A 20,238-nucleotide genomic window follows, 5' to 3' on the forward strand; every position below is an offset into this window, starting at 1 on the left:
GCAGGGTCACGGGGGGCTGGAGCATATACTAGCTACATTTAAGAACTCATTGCTCATAAATAGTAAACAATAGAAAGACCACCTTCTGATTCATCTTACAGAGTAACTGTAAAGGTATATGCCTCATTACAAATAATGTCTATGATATGATGTAATATACTGTGAAATGGACAGGTAACATGTCCATGGTGAGCATGCTACGCCCTTCGTTTCATATAAGCTGGACCCTCTCATGGATGGATGTAACATACTGTGAGTATAACCTACAAGGGAAAAAGTTTTAGATTTTTTTTCTCTCGTTAGTTTCAATGACCTGTGCAACTCAGCAAAGCCTATTATTTCTGGTCTTTGCACAGTGAAGACAGAAACCTCCCTGCTCTGCATTAAATAAAAGGAAATGATAAACCCAAATTTAATAATAAACACTGGATGGGAAAGACACTGTCTAAGCTGCTAATTAAAGTATTTCTGTTGTCACAAGATAAGATGTTTTTAACTCCATGTGTTATACAACATCCTAATATTCATAACATTCCACATCCCCAATACATTGTTTGTTTGAAATGAAGATTACAAATCAAATAAGCCAACAAAACACAAAATCTACTAAATTAAACACTGCGTCTAGAGAGGGAGTAAATGTTGAGAATTAGTTCATGCTCCTGAAGCCTTTTAATCACTCATCTAATTACACAATAGATATTAATATTTCATCCTTCAAAACAAACTTGATGAATATCATTACATACTGCTTTGTATATGCATATGGCTGAAGCCACAGGTTAAAGTTAGGGCCACAGAAATCCCTGTAATATCCACTGATGGAAGCTCAGCTGTGTGAGTGCATGCATGTGTTTGTGTGTCCCTTGCACTACTGGTTGCATATCATTGCAAGCTCAGGGATTCCTGTGCACATTAGTGGCTGCATGAGTTCTGCCTGCCCCCCCTCCCCTGTCTCCATAACCCCTGTCCTATTCTCTGTCTCTCTCTGTTGTCCCAGCATGGCTGCAGGATGGCCGCTCTGTGGACTCTTCGTCTGCTGCTCTCTGCCTGTGTGTTGGGGTGTTTGGCCCTGACGACTCCCGAGGAGCGCCCTCAGCCCCACAATCTGCCGCCCTCGCCGGGCTTCAACAGCAGTGACGGCAGTCTGTTTGTGGATCTGCCCATGGCTCTGAGGGTGTTCAGCGTGGACTACCACCATGTGCAGGCTCCCTTTGAGATCGTGCTGTGGATCATGCTGGCCTCGCTGGCTAAGCTTGGTAAGCCTCAGCAGTGCTTCTATACACATTTGAGGAATCAGGTTGTACTTGATGTTAGTGTGGATAATGAATAAAACTCAGAATAAAGACATGTGATACTTTTTTTGCTATTGGGAAACTAATAAGTTGTCACAACAGTAAATTCTCAACCCCTCAGGATTCCACTGGTCAGGTCGAGTCCCAGCAGTCGTCCCAGAGAGTTGTGTCCTCATCATGGTGGGCCTTCTGGTAGGAGGGGTGATCTATGGAGTCCGCCACTCTGCTCCCCCGACTCTTAGTGCAGATGCTTTCTTCCTCTTCCTGCTGCCACCCATAGTCTTAGACGCTGGGTATTTCCTGCCCGGCAGGCTGTTCTTTGAAAACCTTGGTACCATTCTCTGGTGAGTTTGTGGCAGAATAATATGTATTAGTTCTCGTCAATACCTTCAGCAATGTCTTAGAAAATGAAGCACTGATGTTGTGTACACCTCCAGGTATGCAGTGCTGGGAACCTTATGGAACGTGTTGGGCATCGGCCTGTCTCTGTACGGTGTGTGCCTGCTGGCTGAGAGTACTCTCGGAGACATCTCTCTGCTCCACTGCCTGCTGTTTGGCTCTCTGATCGCTGCCGTCGATCCTGTGGCTGTGCTCTCTGTCTTCCAGGAGATGCAGGTCAATGAACAGCTGCATATATTAGTGTTTGGAGAGTCACTGCTCAACGACGCTGTGACCGTGGTGAGGGCACAAGCAATGTGTGTGCGTCCAGGCAGGTGATCCTATGATTGTGTTTGATTCAAATATGTTTCTCCTCTTCTCAGGTGCTCTACAAGCTGTTCGAGTCCTTCCTCCGCCTGCCATCTGTGTCAGGGTTGGATGTGCTGCTGGGCGGCTGCAGGGTGGTGGTGGTGGGTCTGGGAGGCCTGTTTGTTGGCCTCTTCTTTGGTCTGGTGGCAGCCCTGACCTCACGGTTCACCTCCAGAGCCCAAGTTATCGCCCCACTCTTTGTCTTCCTCTATTCCTACTTATCTTACCTGACCTCGGAGATGCTTCACCTCTCTGGCATCATGGCGTGAGTGCAGCTCAACCTCCACCTAAACCAAAACCAAAAGAGCACCTTTTGTAAATGTCTTTTGTTGTGTCTTCCTGCAGGATTGTGACCTGTGCTGTGACAATGAAACAGTACGTGGAGGCTAATGTGTCAGAGCGCAGCAAAACCAGCATCCAGTACTTCCTGAAGATGTGGAGCAGCGTGAGCGAAACCTTAATCTTCATCTTCCTTGGTGTGTCCACAATACAGGATGTCCACATGTGGAGCTGGTCCTTTGTCTGCTCCACACTGCTGCTCTGCCTCATCTGGAGGGCCACAGGTAGCTTTAAATATCTGGGAAAATGTCTTTTTACCTTCATAAAATCACAAACGCACACATTCTCACTGCTGGTTAGGCGTTCTCCTGTTGACTGCTGTGGTGAACAAACTCCGGAGGAACGTGGTGACCTTCAGGGACCAGTTTATCATTGCCTACGGTGGCCTGAGAGGAGCCATCTGTTTCTCCTTGGTCTTCCTCATTGATGACTTTCCAAAAAAGAGACTCTTCATCACAACTACAATCGTGGTCATTCTCTTCACAGTCTTTGTGCAGGTAGGAAAATAATATCACAAAAACGGTTTCGTCGTTCTGTGGGGTGTTTTGTCAGTTTTGTTTTTTTGAGCTTGGTTCTAGGGGATGACTATAAAGCCTCTGGTGGAGCTACTGGATGTGAAGAGGAAGAAGAGAGCTCTGCCGACTGTTAGCGAGGAGATCCACAGCAGGGTGAGAAATTACAGCAATCACACAGCAAAGCACTGCTCTGTAATTTGATAAGCTTTTATTACCGTGTGCCACATTACAGGTAAAATGAGTACTTGTGGTGGAGATGTAGACACTAAAATTATCTTATGATTTACTGCTGATGTAAATGTACTGTCACTGACACTTAATAAATCAATGTGAAAAGTGATTAATACATTCTTGGCCTAAAGTAGAAGGAGAGGAGTTATACAGCTTTTCTTACATGTTCAGCTGAAAATGGACATCATCTGCATCTATGACCTTGATCTCAAGGGCTTATCACTAAGAAGGTCCATGAGGACATGGGACAGCAGTAGAGAAGGGTTCTCTGTCTTACAGCATAGAGAAGAAGTGAGCGGCTGAATTCAAATGTGCTGTGTACTGTGATAGTGAGGCGCATGATGATGATGATGATTGTGCGATGCTAATGGAGTGCTGTATGGCATGTTGAAACTGAGAAGACACATGTCCCTTACAAGGACAATTCTCAGCCCTGATAGCTGCCACCCAGTAATACATATGTGATCATGTCTAGCATCCTCCATATTGAGCTGATTTGACACCCTATTGTTGCTGGTCTGGACCCCTTTCTAGGAGTCCAAAGCACACTTAGTCCAGCTGGTCAAAGGAGAGTTCTATTTTGCAAAATAACTGCCCTAGGCTTTCTAAAATTCTCCAAAATTTGGCCACATCCTTATCAATCACCACTTCTATTGGAAGGCTTGGTTTATAATGAAGCATAAGTTATGTAAACTGTAGATTTATTAAGGTTTAAGCTTTAGTTATTCATTTGAAACTATGGTGCTAAAAAGATGATTGGATTTTGTTTTTGAAAATAATACATGAAATATTACATAGATTGACTGAAAGTTAATAGAAAATGAAACATGTTGATATAATGTTTACATTCAGCTCATAGATCACGTGCTGGCAGGCATAGAGGATGTGGTTGGCTACTGGGGGCAACACTACTGGAAAGACAAGTTAGTCTTTCAATGTTTTTCTTTTCCTTGTATTACCATTAGATGGCAGCAAATGCTGCATTTTCCTTTGGTCGGACTCATAATTTTGTTGCTGTTTTTCCATGTGTCTGCTCCTGTGTGTGTGTGTGTGTGTGTGTGTGTATGTCGGTCTGTGTGAGAGGTTTGAACAGTTCAACAAGAAGTACCTTCGGCGCTTCCTAATCCGTGAAGATCACCAGGCTCCCTCCAGCATCCTCAGAGTTTACCAGGAGCTGGAGAGGAGGGAGCAGAGGGGAGATGAGGAGGCACCACAACTGTAAGAAAATTCACTTTTACTTTACACTAGTGCTTTCTCAATGTGATCTTCCTTAGCAGTGGAGGTTCCTATTGAATATGGCATTTATCCTACGAATAATAGAGGATACAGGCCTTCTACACAGAGAATGCCTTTGAAATATATTCAGTGTTGCAGTCTGTTCAACATAATGCAAATACCTAAACCTTACTTTCAGTGGGGATCCTCGCTCCCCCAGTCGACCCCTCCTGCCAGAGGAGATGGACAGCATCAGGCGCATCCTCTCCAGAAATCTTCAAAACTTTAACAACAAGGTAAATTAAAAACTTTGCAGTTTGACACCAACGATTGTGAATCATGATTCACTTGGATGTACTTGGATTTGTGTCTGTGTGCTCCTCTACTCCAGCAAACACCAGCCTACAGCAGACACACTCTGCACCAAGACACCAGCATAGACAGAACAAGGAAGCCTCTTCACAGACACCAGAGTCTCGGAGAGAGACACACGTATAACACCATCACACACTGGACCCAGGTGAAGGAAGACACAAAAAACAAATGTGCAGCGATGTAAATAAAAAATGTGAGTGGCCTCATTTGTGCCCACACAGTTTTACTCTGTATTTTCACTGAGACAGGGGGAGGATGGAGATTTCAGTGGGACAAGGAGAATGAGAGCAGGACTCAGCAGATCTCATACAGGTAAAGACACAAAAACCTAAAGATAAAAAAGATGCAAAACAATCTGTATCTGATTATCTGCAGTTATCCTACAGGGTTAGAGATTTCCGACCTTTGACCTGAACAGCTATAGTACCACAATACTGACCCTATGCCTCTCCTGTCTTGGCAGTGTGCTCCATGAGCCCAAGACCCTTCGTCCAGGACTCTTTAGTCACAGCAGCAGATCCAAAATCTGTGAGAGAAGCACCTGTGGAGAGGGCCCCCCAAAAGCAACTCAGCTTTGTGTTGGAGAATGAGAATCAGCAATGAACACAGACTATGAGAGAGAGCGATAGAGGAGAAAAATGCAATGAATTTAGTGTGTTCAGTCATTTAGAATGGCTCCGTGAAGTGATAAGTACCTCATATTCTTTTAGATGTGTGGGGTGCAAGACTGCATTGATAAAAGGCTTCTGCAATTTCATGGACATCTCCAAATTAAACATCATTTTGAGTGTTTGCCAGTGATAATAAAGCTTTCCTCTGCTCCATGCTTCACCTCTTCAACAACCCTGGTGGAGGCCTGGGGGTCATTTACATCTCTGGTCTAATTCATTTTCAAAGTGGTGCTTCAAGAGTAACGCCTCACCTAGAAATACCTTGCAGTCATAAACGCTGTCCACATTATTAGCACACACACACACACACCACCCCTGCTTCCCCTTGTTTCCTTTATAAATGCAGCACAGCCGCTGGTAATTTGACGAGGACAAGCTTACAGCTTCCTAAAATAACTCCAGTTCAACCCGCCTGTCTGACCTGCTCAGTTACTGTAGCTTCTTCTCCTCACAGCTCCCAGCATGCCAGGGAGGGGCTGGGGCGGCCTGGCTGCTTTTGTTGGGCAGAGGGCTCCACAGTGGACACCAGTGAGAAGTCAGTGACCTGAAGACAGGCAGCTGAGGAGACAGATATATTAAAGGAAGTTTAAGGCTGGAGCTATGAAAGTGGGAGCTGCAGCCTTGGCTGCAGGGATTTTTGGGGTAGCAGGGACCCTGTGTTTCCTCTTAGCCTTTGGTACAGACTACTGGTTGGTAGCCAGTGACAACTGTGGACCATATACATGGCCGACGCAAACAACACTGACAGGGGACACAGATGCCAATGGGACTAAGGTAGGGCAGATACATGTTCTCACACATACAGTGCTTATAATTTTGTTTGCTGGTGATAGGTGACCTCCATCGAAACACGTACATATACCGTACATACACAAACATCGTCATAGTGGAATTTTATTTTTAGCAAAGAAAGTTCACACGACATACACGCAAAAAAGTGTGGAACCTGATCAGAAGGAGTGTACACAGTGGTGTGCAAGCTATGCCACTATAGGATATTTAAAGATGTACTGAGCAAATTTAGTAATGCACTTCTATAAAACTGGGCGAGGCAGACTTGAGCCAACTCATGAGAGGGCGAGACATACGGTCCTCTTTCTCTAGTCTGGCTATAGTGAATCTTTCAATTACAAACATATACTGTAGGTTTTTACTTTACACCCTGTCTATAATCTCATTTGAAAAAGAATAGGATCTGCAGAGCACACCTCTGTACTGTAAGTCTAACCCCAGCCTGATGCTGACAGCAAACTAAACACATGCCTAACAACACTCTGGTGTCATGTCCCGGTGGTCTCCTGTCATGGTAAATGATTGTATCCTTTGCAAAGTCTGTTGATGCAGATTTATTTTTAAATAATGTATCATCCACCCCATCTAGTGTTTTTCAAAACTAAAGCATCTAACCAACATTAACCTAATATATGACTGTATGTTTATGAGTTGTCATAGTTTAGGATATAGTGAAGAACATGTCTTTACTGTTCATGTATCTGCACAGACTAGCATTAGTTTGTTCATATTAGCATTAGCTGCATCTTCACCAAACTATGTAAGACATAAATATCTGTACAAAAACATCATAGCAATTCATCCCTTTAGTGGAGATATAACATCATAAGGTCATCAGCCACTTGAAAAATGATTCCTGGACCCATTATGTAATCATTCTTACAAGCTGCCCATTGACCAATAAACTGATCTTCATACGTGAGTATCAGTTGAGTGCTCCTATAATTTTCCAGTTTATTCTCCCATGCAGCATTCGTGAGAAAGTTCACAATGTGCAAAGTCAGGGATGTATTTATAAAAGCTAATCCCCCGGTGAACTCCTCCGTAACATCACAGTCTTTCATTTTCAATAGAAGAGGATGATTAAAGTTGTTGTGTTATTCAAGACCATCAATCATATTTCTGACAACCGAGTGGAGAGTATCGCTCATGCGTGTTTCATAAGTTCCCCTAGAAAACCTCACAGACCAGCAGGCCATAATCAGAACCACGTTTGAAGCCGTGGCACCACTGACGTACAGAATCACACAGAGCCGCTCACACAGACACAGTGTTGACAAAGCTGACAGGAAATAAGACTCGTCCATCTTTAGATATTTGAGTGTGTACATCTGTGATGTCAATCAGTCTCAATCTGTATTTTTCTTCTTTAGATCCAGTTAGTGGAAGCAGTCACTGACTCGCCTTCGTCCCTCATTTTGCACCACGAGGGCTTTTTCTGGCGCTGCGTGTTTCAGGTGGAGCCCTCAGCACACGCAGTCCTGGCCACTCTGTTCAGTATGTAGGCTTCTTCTACCGAGACACCACATTGTTGTTGTTGGGGGTTGTCCAGCGTGGTTGCATGTCCTGAGCTCAGCAGTGTGGACTGCTTGACGTATAGGAAAGAAAAATACCCCATGATATAATGGACTGTAGTAATAATGGGAAGCTTCAGTGTACAAAATTGCATTTTAATAGTTTTCATCTTTTTTTAGCAAACCAGCCAGAGTCAAAGGTGTGTATCCATGGTTACCTCTTTCCACTTCCTGTTGCACTTGGACAAGTTCCTCATCCTAATTACGATGCCACAGCAGGTAAGTCACAATTCACATGCAGTATATACACACACACACACACAAACACATGCAACAATGGTCAATTATTCTGCAAAGATTCATATGGACAGGGCCAAAGCGGTCCTCAGTAATGATGAAGGTTTGGGTTTAGTTGAAAAGTTACAAGTTATATGAAAGAATATTATATTTTATCTTCATTGGGGTTGTAGAAAACATTTTTGCCAGTCCCAAAATGCAACTCAACCCATGTTTAAATGTTCAAATCTGTTCCAATATTGCTCATATTGCTTACCTATGTGCCTTATTGTATTACATATTGAGCCTTAGAAATGCTGGCTGTGGCTTCATATTTACTTCAGACAAGTGTATTCAGCTCTGCTTGTGTTTCTTGCAGTGTTTCGGGGCTTCTGGACTTTACTTATAATCCTCGGGCTGGTCTCAGCTCTGACTGGAGGCTTTCTCTTGGTCTGTGGTGTCCCTTTCATCAGTCACAAGCTGTACAAGCTTGGCGGAGCCTTCCTGATTGGTGCCGGTAAAAATACAGACCCATGCATGAACATGTGTGGATGTGGAGGTGTCTGCAGTGTAGAATATACTGCCAGGGGAAAAAATGAATGTACAGACACACAGACACACACAGACACACACGTGTTGCAGCTGTCAGCTGTTCATACCTGTCACATGATAAACAGATACTTAACACACAGAGCTGCAGATGTCACTGTATAACAACAGCAGGCGTAAACATTGCTACCGTGGTAACAGCTCGAGATGAGGAGGAGCTGCATTCTCCTGCAGTTACTCAGTGATCGCCTCTGTCTCACTGTCCTAATACTCTCTCTGTCCCTCCACAGCCTGTTTGTTCCTGTTCATGCTTCTGCTCTATGTGCTGTGGATGGAGGTGGTGGATGTGAAGCGCTACATCCTGCAGGAGAGAGGAGACTCATGTCAGAATGCACAGGTCTCCGTGCTGTACGGCTTGTCGTTCATGGTGGCGGCAGCTGGCGTGCCTCTGGAGCTCGTCTCTGGGCTGGTCTTCATGCTGGTGGGCCGTGCACTGCTTGCCAGTAAGTGAGCTGGCCATGTGTCCTGCAGGAGAGGAGAGGACTGACCTTTTTATGTCCTGCAGTCAGACTCAGCACACACACACACACACACACACACTTGTGGGATGAAAAATCTGGTTGAAAAAAAATATGACCAATACTACAGCATCACTTGCTTTACTTATCTTCTGTAAAAATCACAATTTACTCAAATATACTGCTATTTCATCACTTTTTTTTTACTTAATGCTGAGTGAGAAATGCATGGGTGAATCAGCTGTGTCCCCTGTCCTGATTTTGGCAGAGGATCAAAGTGTGCTAGCTGTGCAGAGCGAGGTGGGAGCTTGGAATGGATGGTTGGACTGACACAGAAATGGTGGGCTCGTATTGAGGGTGGGGGGTGGAGCAGGAGACGGACGGATACGACGGCATAGAGAGAGAGAATTGATGTGTGTAGGGGGGCACAAGGGGGCTTTGAGAAATGAACAGCTGTTTGTGGGTTTGGTTGGTTTAGAGCAGGCCAGCCACCTGCCTCCTTCACCCCAATCACATTTCACCCCCTTCATGCTGTCCTTCCAGGCTTTTCTGTTGTCACTGTTTACAGAAATTGTATTATAAGGACTAATATATAAGCTCATCCTCCATTTCTCTGAATGTTCAGCGTGTGGAAACCAAACTCTGAATCACACATATCCTCTTTCATCTGTTCTCTCACACACGCTGTGATCAGACGCACCGATGTTGATGTTGGAAATATGCTCTGCTGTTATACACTGCTGATAAAAGGTCTGATTTATATAAGGTTGGCTGTAATATAACAGCACAGCTGAGCTGCGATGCCTTCTAGCTTTGGTACTTTGTGGTATTTTACATAAATGTTTCTGTGTTCTTTCATGTTTATCTAATACACAGTGAAATTTGTGTCATTGTCCACAGTACTGATCACGGTCTATCTTATCACCATGAAGTTTTAATGGTAATCAATGCTTGAACTTTTAATAAAACAGCTGAAATGTTGTTGTTGTTAATCTGGGATATCTGGGTATGCATGGTGGCACAGAGAGGTCAATAGACTGCAAATAAACAAAACACCAACAAACTAAGAAAACACCTTCATCCACCTGAAATTCAGACACAACATTTGCAACATGCTGCAAGTACGCTGATAACAGAAAGGTTTTTAGGGTATCCTGACTGACCTGCTCGACCAAAAATATGCACAAGACTAAGCAATCATGTGATCAAAACATTACGTTGAACCAAAAAATTCAAACATTTCAAAATTCAGTCACTTCAAAATCATGAGTTCAGTGGTTCTGTGGAAATGTTTCCATTTCCATTGTCATTTAATTGTGTTGTGTTTGCAGTGCATGTGAAAGTACTGTCACATTTATGACAGTGTTTTTTTACTTTGCATTGAGTTCCCTCTTCCATAACGGAATTAACTTTGTGACATACTTTTATAACGGCACTTCTAAGCAACAGAGTTCAGTTTGACTCAGAGAGCACTTCAGCCACAAGGAAACACGTGACTCCTGATCCGAGGAAGCACGATGACAGAATGACAGATAAAAAACAAAGTCAAAGAAGAAGAAGTCAAAGCCTGTGGCATGCAGCCACTGATTTGCCAGCAAATATGAGGCTAGCTCTGTGGTTGTCATCCACTGTGTGGGAGACAGTGTGTGTCCAAGTGCAAAGTCTGGAGGAAGTGTCTGCACTTAATATTAAACTCTGGGCATCTCATGAGAGGAGCATCAATCTGCTACTATTAGAACAGTATTATCATTCTATTTTATTTAGAGCTTCAAATATTAGCCTGTCAATAGAAATTGTCAATATTCAAAATGTGTGGCTGTGACTGACAGAAATCTGGCAAGCAGTTTCTTTCTTGGATCTTCCTTCGGATCAAACGCAGACAGCTCTGATCGTCACCATCCACCACCAGTGCAGGCTAAAAGCCAGAAATGATGGATCAGCCAAGACATGTGGCGGCAACAGCATGAAGTGTTGATGGGAGACTAAAACTCTCCTCTGCAACATGATTTTACACCTTATCTGCTGTGGAGGTAGATGTGCTGGGAACTTTTGATTTATTTATTTTAAATCCTGGTTAAAAGGTGTTTTTAGAAGCTAAAATTGCTGATGTCATCATCAGGAAGGCATCTGAAAAAATAACAAGTAACCTACAGATAAACAACTATATAAATGAGAAGAGAAACATGGAGTTCCACAATAACTGGTGTGACCTTTGAACTCAACAACATGGAGTCAGTCTGAGTTTGCATGAAGACAGAAGAAGTTAGACAAGATGCTTCCAGCATTTTGTCAGCCAAGTACATTGTATAACTGTACAAGTGTTCGTTTCACTTGTTTTTAAATGAACTTTTATCGCCTTATCGCATTATGCAACTTTTCCACACACACCAAAATATCTCACACTTGTGTAACAGCACTAGTAATAGTGTGTAATGCCCAGCCTATGAATTGATAGTGTCCCTTGACTCATGCAAATGGTTACAGTTCCACATACAGCCAGCAGAGGGCTCTCCAGTTCTCCTCTTTGAAATGCTTACCTCTCATTAATGGACAGAAATATGAGGGAGCAGTGTGTGGAAAGGAGAGGACGGAGAAGGGAAGGAAAGGAAGCAATTACTGAGCGGAGTATTGAGCTAGAACCCTGGCTTGTTCAGTGACTGTGGCTCTTCCTAATCATGGTTAATTAACTCTTATGTCTCCTCCCCTGTCATCCACAACAATGGAAACACACTATCACTTCATTTAAGGAAGGAACGATCTGCAGTTGAAGTGGCAGCAATTATGGTGTTATTATACAGTCATAGTTAATATTATGCATTTGCACATCACATGAATAAAGACATGACATTTTAATAAAGCAATAAATGCTTTGAAAATTAACCGAGACAAACCCAAAGAGCACATGTTTTGTCTATTAGTGCTAATGAGTATGTATTATACGTATGTAATTTGCCAGTATTTGCTGAAGGTCCCACGAATGTGATCTGTCAGACAGCAAACAGCAGGATGTGGTCCCACACTGTAGGGAAAATTAACCCTAGACCCCTCAGCCCTCCACCCTCCAGAGCACCTGGACTGAATACTGGTGGGCTCTAATCCAGTCAAAGCGAAGGGGACACACTCAGTGAGCGCTTTTTGCTTCTTTTCTCTGACCCCCTAACTACACGAGCAAGCAGATTACCTGCTCTGTGTGTGCATGTGTGTAAGGCAATAGGCCCTGATCTTGGCTCTTTGTGTGCATGTGTGTGTGCATGTGTGTGTGTGTGTACGCTCACACACAGGGCCAGACGGACACCGTTTCTTCCAGATAAAGGCTTTTTCTCCTGTCAGAAATGACTGCCCTGATAAGAGCTGATATGAGAGAAAAGCAAGCCTTATGGCATCACTCTAGCTTTTTTTGTTTCTTTTGTAAACCTCAAATCCCCAGGAACAGACCAACCCACCAACCCACCAACCCACCCCCACACCAAACACACACACACACACACTGCTAATCTGTGTTGGGGGTTAGAGTTGAGGTAAAGAGGGAGCAGGTGGAGAGATAAAGAAGAGTTGCTCTGTGTGTTTCTTTTTCTGGTTTGAATAAAATAAAAAAGTGTAGTATATTAAAGACAACACACACACACACACACACACACACACACACACACACACACTGTTCACACAGACAGATTATGTCTCAGACAGTCAGAGCTCCTGCCTTCAATTAACCTCACAAAGACGGGATCACTTACACACACATGACGGCGAAAGCTGGAGGGAGACACTGATGACTATATGTGTGTGTGTATGTCTGTGTGTGTGTTTGTGTGTGTGAAATGCTGCTGCAATGTATACGCCAAGCTGTACTGCACAGACCTGATACAATAGTTAAGTTATTGGTGAAGGACATAATGTCATGTGCTATGAAAGGTTCCACCTTTGCAGCACATGATTCTCAAATGTTACTGTACACAGCTGATGGAGATATAAGAATTGAATGTAGATTCACTGTCAAGTGAACTTAAGTGAAAATAAATACTTGAAGGAAAGCACCTCATCTTTACTTTTAGTAGCAACATTTCACAGGCAGGTATTGACTGGCAGGGATGGAGCGCTGCTATTAGAATGATATATTGTTTGGTTACAGTGTAGATCATGGCTTCTTTAAACAACACAGTCAGGGAACTGATGTGGATGATTGCTGGTGTGATTTTGCAGCTATGTAGTGATTCATTTCATCATTGCAAGTAAAAGCCTCAATATTCTGCAATAAAGTGCTTTTTCAGATCAGATGGCCGCATCACAATCAACCTCTGTTATGGCAACAGGTTCTTTGTCAGAGGCCATCATTTTATAATTCCATATGCTAATTATAACAACATTTTAGTCAAATGTCCTAATAGGATTAAATGATAAATAATGTATATCCAGGAGGTCATAGGTCAGTTAGCAAAAAAAACACATCTAATAAATCCTACAAACTCAAACCTGACAGCATGGTGGATGCTTACAACCACAAGGAGGTAATTCGAGATGTCATGTTCATCAGATTCCTGAGAAGCTGTTCTGGAGCTCAGTGTTGGAAGCTCTATACGTCATCATTTTGGCAGTGCCTGGTCCACCTAATACAAACATTGGCAATGGGAGAGCCACAGAGTGATGGAATCCACCTCAAACACCCACTACCTGAATCATACACACATTTAATGCAGTTTATACATATAACTTAAATAAATCATTTACATATTATAGTGGAAAGGGACACTTCTGTTGTACCAGGCTGTACACTTGTTTATTTCTGAGCCTTTTAATGTGGTGATGTGTGGGGGCTGATTCTTTTTTCAGAGCCAGCCACTGCTGTTTTTGACATGATGCTGCAGAGAAAAAAGAACTCTACCTGTTTCACTTTCATTAACACAATGCAAAACACTGAGGCTCTAACACAGTGTGGATCACTTATACACATACACTTTAGGTCTGTGTGATGGCGTATGTGTTGCCATTCTAGTGACTTACAGGGGCTTAAAAGCTTCATTCTAATGACAGAAAACCATTAAGGAAATTTGTGGCTGTTTTCCACCCTCATTACCTATAATATCATATATTTACCTGAAACACCAATCATCCAGGCAACAGAGCACAGCGGGGAACCCCCTTGACAGTTCAGTGTCATAGAAAGACAGTGGCAGTGGTAACACACCACATAACGACACATAAAGCACGTTATTGTGTTGCCTCATTCGTTCACCTGCTGCTCATCTGCAGGGGGGATGTAAAAGTGTTATAGTCCAGTCGCCGTCTGGAGCTACACACTGTTAACACACACTGTGTACTCTATGAGCTGTCTGGCAATCAAACCCAGCACAGATACAGTCTAATCCATGTAAATGGTTAATAAATAAATACCACCATGTGGAATGGAGACGTGCATGAGAGCTCTGTGTGGACAGACAGAACAGAGGAGACTCTGCGTTTGTCTCATCCACCCATTTTCTTCTTCTATACTGTATGTCTTTATTTCCCCCTGCCTTTAACACACACACAAACACACACACACACACACACACACACACAAAACCCTTTTTCTGTTGAAGGAGAGGAGAGAGGAGGAGGGGGGGGGGGGGGGGGTTACGATTAGTTTCAGGGTTCTAGCCCATTTGATTGGCAGCTGGCAGCATATGGAGCTGTGAGGAAGGTTTGCCCACGCTCACTTCTGAGGAAACAAATATTTGCCTGAAGGAAAAAGAGAGAGAGAGAGAAAGAAAGAGAGGGAGAGAAAAAATATTAATTAGTTTTCAGACGCACTGAGAGATAAAAGTCGGCAAGACGTACCCATCAAAAGGCTGCAGAGTTAGCTGCAAAATGGAAATTTTCCCCAAGTTGACAGATCCAGCAGGCTGGTAGACTGCAGAGCTGTGGTATAAGAACACATATAGAGCTGGGAGAGCACTGAGGTGCACAAACACAAGAGCCCCACATGGAGTCTAACATCTGTGCAGACGTTAACATAGTCTGAGCAGGATTCAACAGAGCATCTTTCACACTTCTCTAGGCTCTCAATTATATCTTGATTACCATCTCCTCATTGACATGTACAGACACATATGGGCCACATATAGGCACTCAAGGTAAACACATACCAGTCCGGAAACACCTCGAACCATCCACAGAGGCCGTTTTTTTATGAGAACAAATAAATTTATAATAAAAATTAAAGTTTGAAGTTGCCCCAAACAACAGCATGTAGTTTACGATGTTTGCTGCACGGCATGTGAGAAATGGTTCAGACTCATATCAAGATTTTTTGGAGCTTCAAAAAGCTGCTCACATCAGTGAACAACTGTGATGACAACATTCAAAGCATCATAGCAGAGTTTGTCTTTAACCCCTCAAATAACCACAGAGATCAGACACCAGCTGCACACACAGTGTACTTGCTCCACCTATGAGTGCATCAGTATGTTCATTTAGCACTGTAATAAGTTGCTATAAAGCCATTTAATAGCAACCTTTTAGTAATTTTCAGTGATGTCACAGCTAGTTGCTTAGTTCTGCTTCTGGTTTTGATGCTAAGCTACAGGCTAGCTGGCCTCCTGAACTTAAACACAAGTCTTGCGAGTTGCATTCAACTTTTCAACTCATTTTAAAAATGTAAGCAAATGAACACGTTTCCCTGTTAGTTCAATATTATATCTACAAACAAGGTTTGTTTTCCATTGTTCACATGACAAAGATCGAATTCTCTGGGGCAATAATTAGAATTAGCATCAGAACGCTGCTACGCTAAATAAACAAAATTAAAACAAACACACCTATTTTCTTCTCAAGTCATTAATTATTAGTAAAAATAACTTACTTCATCTACAGTCTCACAAACCAATTCACTAATCAGGACCCCCCAAAAAAATAATAATTAAAAAAAAACATACACATGAAAGAGACTAGCTTCACTTTGATTCACAGTGTTCAGACACTGACCATGGGATTATGCAGCGCTGATAAGGTAATTAACAGACTATGATAGTGTAATTAAGCAACATCTGAGAAGAAAGGCTGCTGGAGTGGCGCGTTGGTGTGGGCACACATCAAAGCCTGTGGCACTGCTTTAAAGGCAGACTGGCTGTGCAGAACATTTGGTTTAGCACGGTCCCTCAGTGAAGGTATCAACAACTGCTGAAAGAAAGCTTGTTGTGCCATTGAGAATTAGCTGACAAGACCAAATAACTTTATTGTGATGGAAATAAAATGCTTTTTTTTTTTTTTTTGCAGCAATTTCACTGTACGAAATGGACGGAGATCATATCGTGGGAACACAGAGGCAGTAACTGATAGCTCCATTGTTAGAGAGCCAAATGGTGTCTCTCTCTCTCTATCAGCGCACAGTCTCAACAGATTCCACTGAATAAATGGAACTTGTATGAATTCACTTAGGTATTTACCTCGCTTTGCTTTATTGAGAATGCATCTTTGTGGGGTTCGTCATCGCAGAGAGTGCACCCCCCCCCCCCACCCTGCTCCCTCTGTGTGCACTGAACCAGCACAAATTCGGTTTTATTGTATTTATTTGTTTATTTACTCTTATCTCTTTTCCATTTCAGAGGCTTCCTATCAGAGACCTGCAAACCTCAGAAGCTGAGTGGCAGGGGAGCCGCGGGTTTTACATTTGTGTGTGTGTATGTGAATGTGAGTGTCTGTGTTTCAGGATAAAATTAAAATACAAATAGAAAGGAAACATTGGAATCATCACTTTTGTTATCGTCAGCTTTATACGGTTTACAGCTCCCACTGTTAACAAACTCCTCCAGGGTGATGAAACAGAAAAATGTACTCATTTCATGACTCACAGAATATCTTTTAAGTATTATTATAAACACTTGGCAAGAGTTGCTGCACTGGATGTAAAAACTCATTTTAGGCATTACATGAGAGTATTGGGTTGAATAATGAAGCGCTCCGCCCTCTGGTGAGTACGTTATGTATGTAGTATTCATGGACAATGTGTGACACACATATAAGGTTTAATTCAACACCTTTTAACACCCTGTTCCCTGCCAGTGTGGTGAGGACTGTCTGCTTCACAAAGTGCGTCACCAAATCCTGGTCATATCAAAGAATGGCTGTCTGGCTCGTCTCATCTTAAGAACATCCTGTCACGAAAAACAAATGAAGCACTGACAAAAAAAAAATAAATGTTAAAATGTTATTGTTTTGCAGTCTCATTTTTGATAAACGATCACAGTCAGCCAGACAACATATTGCTTTCCTGTGGCTGCTTAAGAAAAAAAAAAAAAAAGTTTTCCAGTGTTTCATCAGTTTGAGGCATGCATCCTGACGCAGGAGTGAAGCATCCTGCTGTTTTCCACTGGGATCGCCTTCGAATGCGACACACTAGATTAATTGCATTGTTTGGCTCATTTATACTAATTTCAGCTGTAACTTGAAAACACGGGTGGACATGATGACAGAGGAGTGAAAGGGAAAAAAAAGGAAAAAAGTGAATATGCCCACATTAGTGTTAGGGACATGAAGCCAACACTGTACTCCAAACAACAGCGTGCTCTCAGCCTGCAGATGAATGCAGATATACCAATGTACTGACCGCAGCTCCAGGTGCGTTTGTTTTAATGTGTCCATGCCAGATGAAGAAGCTTGTGAGGCACAGCTGGGAGCACTGCGACGTACAAAGTTTCTCAAAGTTAACTCCACGGATGTGAGGGGGAAACTCAACCCGAGAAGAAATTTCATGATATTGTTGATAGAAGCAGCTCACAGATCTGATTTTGTTTGGAGTGTGCTCATATACTGGTGGTTTAAGACAGTGCAGTGAAGGAGCATAAAGTCCCATCAATCACTGCCTCATTACCACCACCAGTGTCCTCACCGCTTACCCCAAGTACTTCTGTGTGTGTGTGTGTGTGTGTGTGTGTGTGTGTGTGTGTGTGTGTGTGTCTGGCACACTCAGGAGGAGAGAGCGAGCGATCTCACCCAGAATCTGAACTGCTTCTTTGATCTCTCAAAGCCAAACAGGGAGAGAGACGCTCGCCCCTCACAGAGAGGATTAAATATCCCTGAGTCGGGACATCACAACTCCCTCTCACCACCCTCCTTCCCCGACTTCCACCCCTCTTTCCTCTGCTCCCTTCCTCCTCACGTCTACCCTGGTTATCACTGAGTCTCCAGAGGGGCTGGAGGGAAAGGAGAGCGAATGTGGAAGAGAAGAGGAGGAGTAAAGAAAGTAAAGGAGAGACTGTGCACTTTTAAAAGCCGAGAGGACATCTGGGTCCACGAGGACTTTGACTGTTTCACCCACACAGGTCAAAGTCTGGATAGGTCACAGTACTGCCCTGGGGTTCTTTGTGTGTGTGTGTGTGTATTCGGAGAGGTATTGTCTGGGTCAGATGGGAATGGCCGGGAACCCACATCAGGCAGGATTTATTTAAGAGTTAGTAGGTTTGTCAGAAAGCTGAGGATTTGTTTAAGAGAGTGGAGTGGAAGGAGGGATGTTGAAACAGCCAGATGAAAGAGTGCAGGAGGTCCGAGCTGTTGTGCTAACCCCCATACACCGGGTGGGACCCTCTTTTTGACTTCTGCCCCACACACATCTCTGAGAAATTGTTTTATCAAAGACTAAAAAAAGACGAAATACTTTGCTCCAGGCGAAAAGAATAATATTTTTGTAGCTGATTTAATCTGCTAAAGGACAACAGATTTCCGTGTGTCAGGGGCTGCTTGACAGGTTACACAGTATGTGCTGAATCTACATTAACAACACTATTTTTAGAACAGGTGTGATGTGGGAATGTGAGACAACATATGAGTGCAACAAATAGGTAGTAGATGTGTGAACTGTAAAACACTCCGGGGCAGTTTCTTTCACATGTTTGGTTCCAGTAGAGTTTGGTGTAAACTTCAGATAGTGAGGTCTGTAGTCCATCTACACCAGACAAACAACAGCGGAGGTCATTTTTTTATGGTGATTAAAATGGTGTTATATGCGGCCTCATGCGACTGTCTGCTCAAGCTGAAAATGGTCCACAGCTCTATAATAGACCCCGTTCACACTGGAGAAATCAATCTGGCTAGAGAGGGATTCGGGTCGTATCAAGATATATCCGGATAGTTTTTTTCTGTGTGAACACCGTGAATCCAGATATATCTCTCGTAGGTGGATCTAGCCGGATTTGCTCAAATGTGGCTCAGGTCTGATGCAAATGTGGCTGGCGAATCCGGCTAGCGACCAGTGATACTTCCGGTTCACAGGGACAGTGTTCGGGTCACGCACAAAAGCCGTATGTAAACAACTGTCGAACTACGACAGCTTTGCCCCAAGTTTATTTTAGACAGGGCTACAAAGGAATAAACTGCTTTTTAAACCAAGGGCCTACCGCGGCCTGAACGGACTCTGTATATTACGAGGCGCCACGTAGCGGTTTGCAGGAAAAGAAACAAGCCAGATTAAGCCAGAGTGAGCGCGGGCACGCATGTGTGATAGCCAGATTTGACAATAGGTGTGAACGTATCCAGCTTAAAGGCTATCCAGATACAATCCTACTCTAGCTGGATTGACTTTCTCCAGTGTGGACTAAGTGTTTCACAATAAAGGCCAAAGGCAGAACTTTGATTCCAACAAAAACACCACCTCTTCTAATGGACAAAATAAGTGCATCCATTGTATTATACAGAATATTAAACTGCGGGCGTCATTTTAGACAAACACCTCTGTAATCTATTAATTTAGATTACAATTAAATGGCCGGTATCAAACGTGTATCGACACATGACTTACACAGCAGTGTTATCTGTCTAAAAAACAGCATACATAACCCTGTGGTATTTCTTATCTAGCTAATTATTAAAGTTAATTACTTGCTTTATAGACAAGCAGAGGATCTCCTGCACAGGCTGCTTTACACATAGCACGGGCAGAGCAGGTGAAATGCAAAGCTGCACAGTGTTTATTGTAACTAATGAAATAAGCTGCTTTCTATTTGAACGATATAACTTTCAAGTGCTGCTTTTCATTGCGATATTAAATGTGAGAACTGCTTTTCCACGTATGTTTTCTGGAGTGTGAACACATTCCGTGTGTTCCTATTACCTTCAGTCGAACAGAAGCAAAGGTCAGTGCTTTCCGTGAGGGGTTAATACAATCACCATTACTGCTTCCTGCCGCTGTACCGGGGCAGGGGAGGCAAAGTGGGGGTGGCGGGGGAGGAGGA

The 20,238-nt window shown here is 43.1% G+C and overlaps 2 protein-coding genes across 2 annotated transcripts; both read left to right on the plus strand.

Moving 5' to 3' along the window:
* The first annotated feature begins 1,012 nt into the window (after positions 1-1,012).
* LOC114443012 (sodium/hydrogen exchanger 2-like) lies at positions 1,013-12,559 on the plus strand. Its single transcript, XM_028416915.1, has 16 exons — positions 1,013-1,259; positions 1,417-1,639; positions 1,733-1,973; positions 2,057-2,307; positions 2,388-2,605; positions 2,682-2,878; positions 2,960-3,049; positions 3,980-4,050; positions 4,211-4,345; positions 4,542-4,638; positions 4,734-4,862; positions 4,966-5,029; positions 5,181-5,313; positions 8,444-8,487; positions 8,810-9,022; positions 12,429-12,559. The coding sequence occupies exons 1-16, from the start codon at positions 1,013-1,015 to the stop codon at positions 12,557-12,559; spliced, it is 2,484 nt and encodes an 827-aa protein (XP_028272716.1).
* On the plus strand, positions 5,814-10,018 carry LOC114442373 (transmembrane protein 182-like). Its single transcript, XM_028415859.1, has 5 exons — positions 5,814-6,162; positions 7,554-7,677; positions 7,875-7,973; positions 8,350-8,487; positions 8,810-10,018. Exons 1-5 carry the CDS (start codon positions 5,989-5,991, stop codon positions 9,028-9,030), a joined length of 756 nt encoding a protein of 251 aa, XP_028271660.1. The 5' UTR covers positions 5,814-5,988; the 3' UTR covers positions 9,031-10,018.
* Positions 12,560-20,238: the final 7,679 nt, after the last annotated feature.

This window comes from Parambassis ranga, chromosome 10 (assembly GCF_900634625.1).
Source record: "Parambassis ranga chromosome 10, fParRan2.1, whole genome shotgun sequence".
NCBI classification, from domain to species: Eukaryota; Metazoa; Chordata; class Actinopteri; family Ambassidae; genus Parambassis; species Parambassis ranga.

Coding starts and splice junctions, on each gene's coding strand:
- LOC114443012 (XM_028416915.1), top strand. CDS start 1,013: ATGGCCGCTCTGTGGACTCTTCGTCTGCTGCTCTCTGCCTGTGTGTTG. Junction 2,308..2,387: donor CACCTCTCTGGCATCATGGC/GTGAGTGCAGCT, acceptor GTCTTCCTGCAG/GATTGTGACCTGTGCTGTGA. Junction 2,606..2,681: donor CCTCATCTGGAGGGCCACAG/GTAGCTTTAAAT, acceptor ACTGCTGGTTAG/GCGTTCTCCTGTTGACTGCT.
- LOC114442373 (XM_028415859.1), top strand. CDS start 5,989: ATGAAAGTGGGAGCTGCAGCCTTGGCTGCAGGGATTTTTGGGGTAGCA. Junction 6,163..7,553: donor CAGATGCCAATGGGACTAAG/GTAGGGCAGATA, acceptor TTTCTTCTTTAG/ATCCAGTTAGTGGAAGCAGT. Junction 8,488..8,809: donor AGCCTTCCTGATTGGTGCCG/GTAAAAATACAG, acceptor GTCCCTCCACAG/CCTGTTTGTTCCTGTTCATG.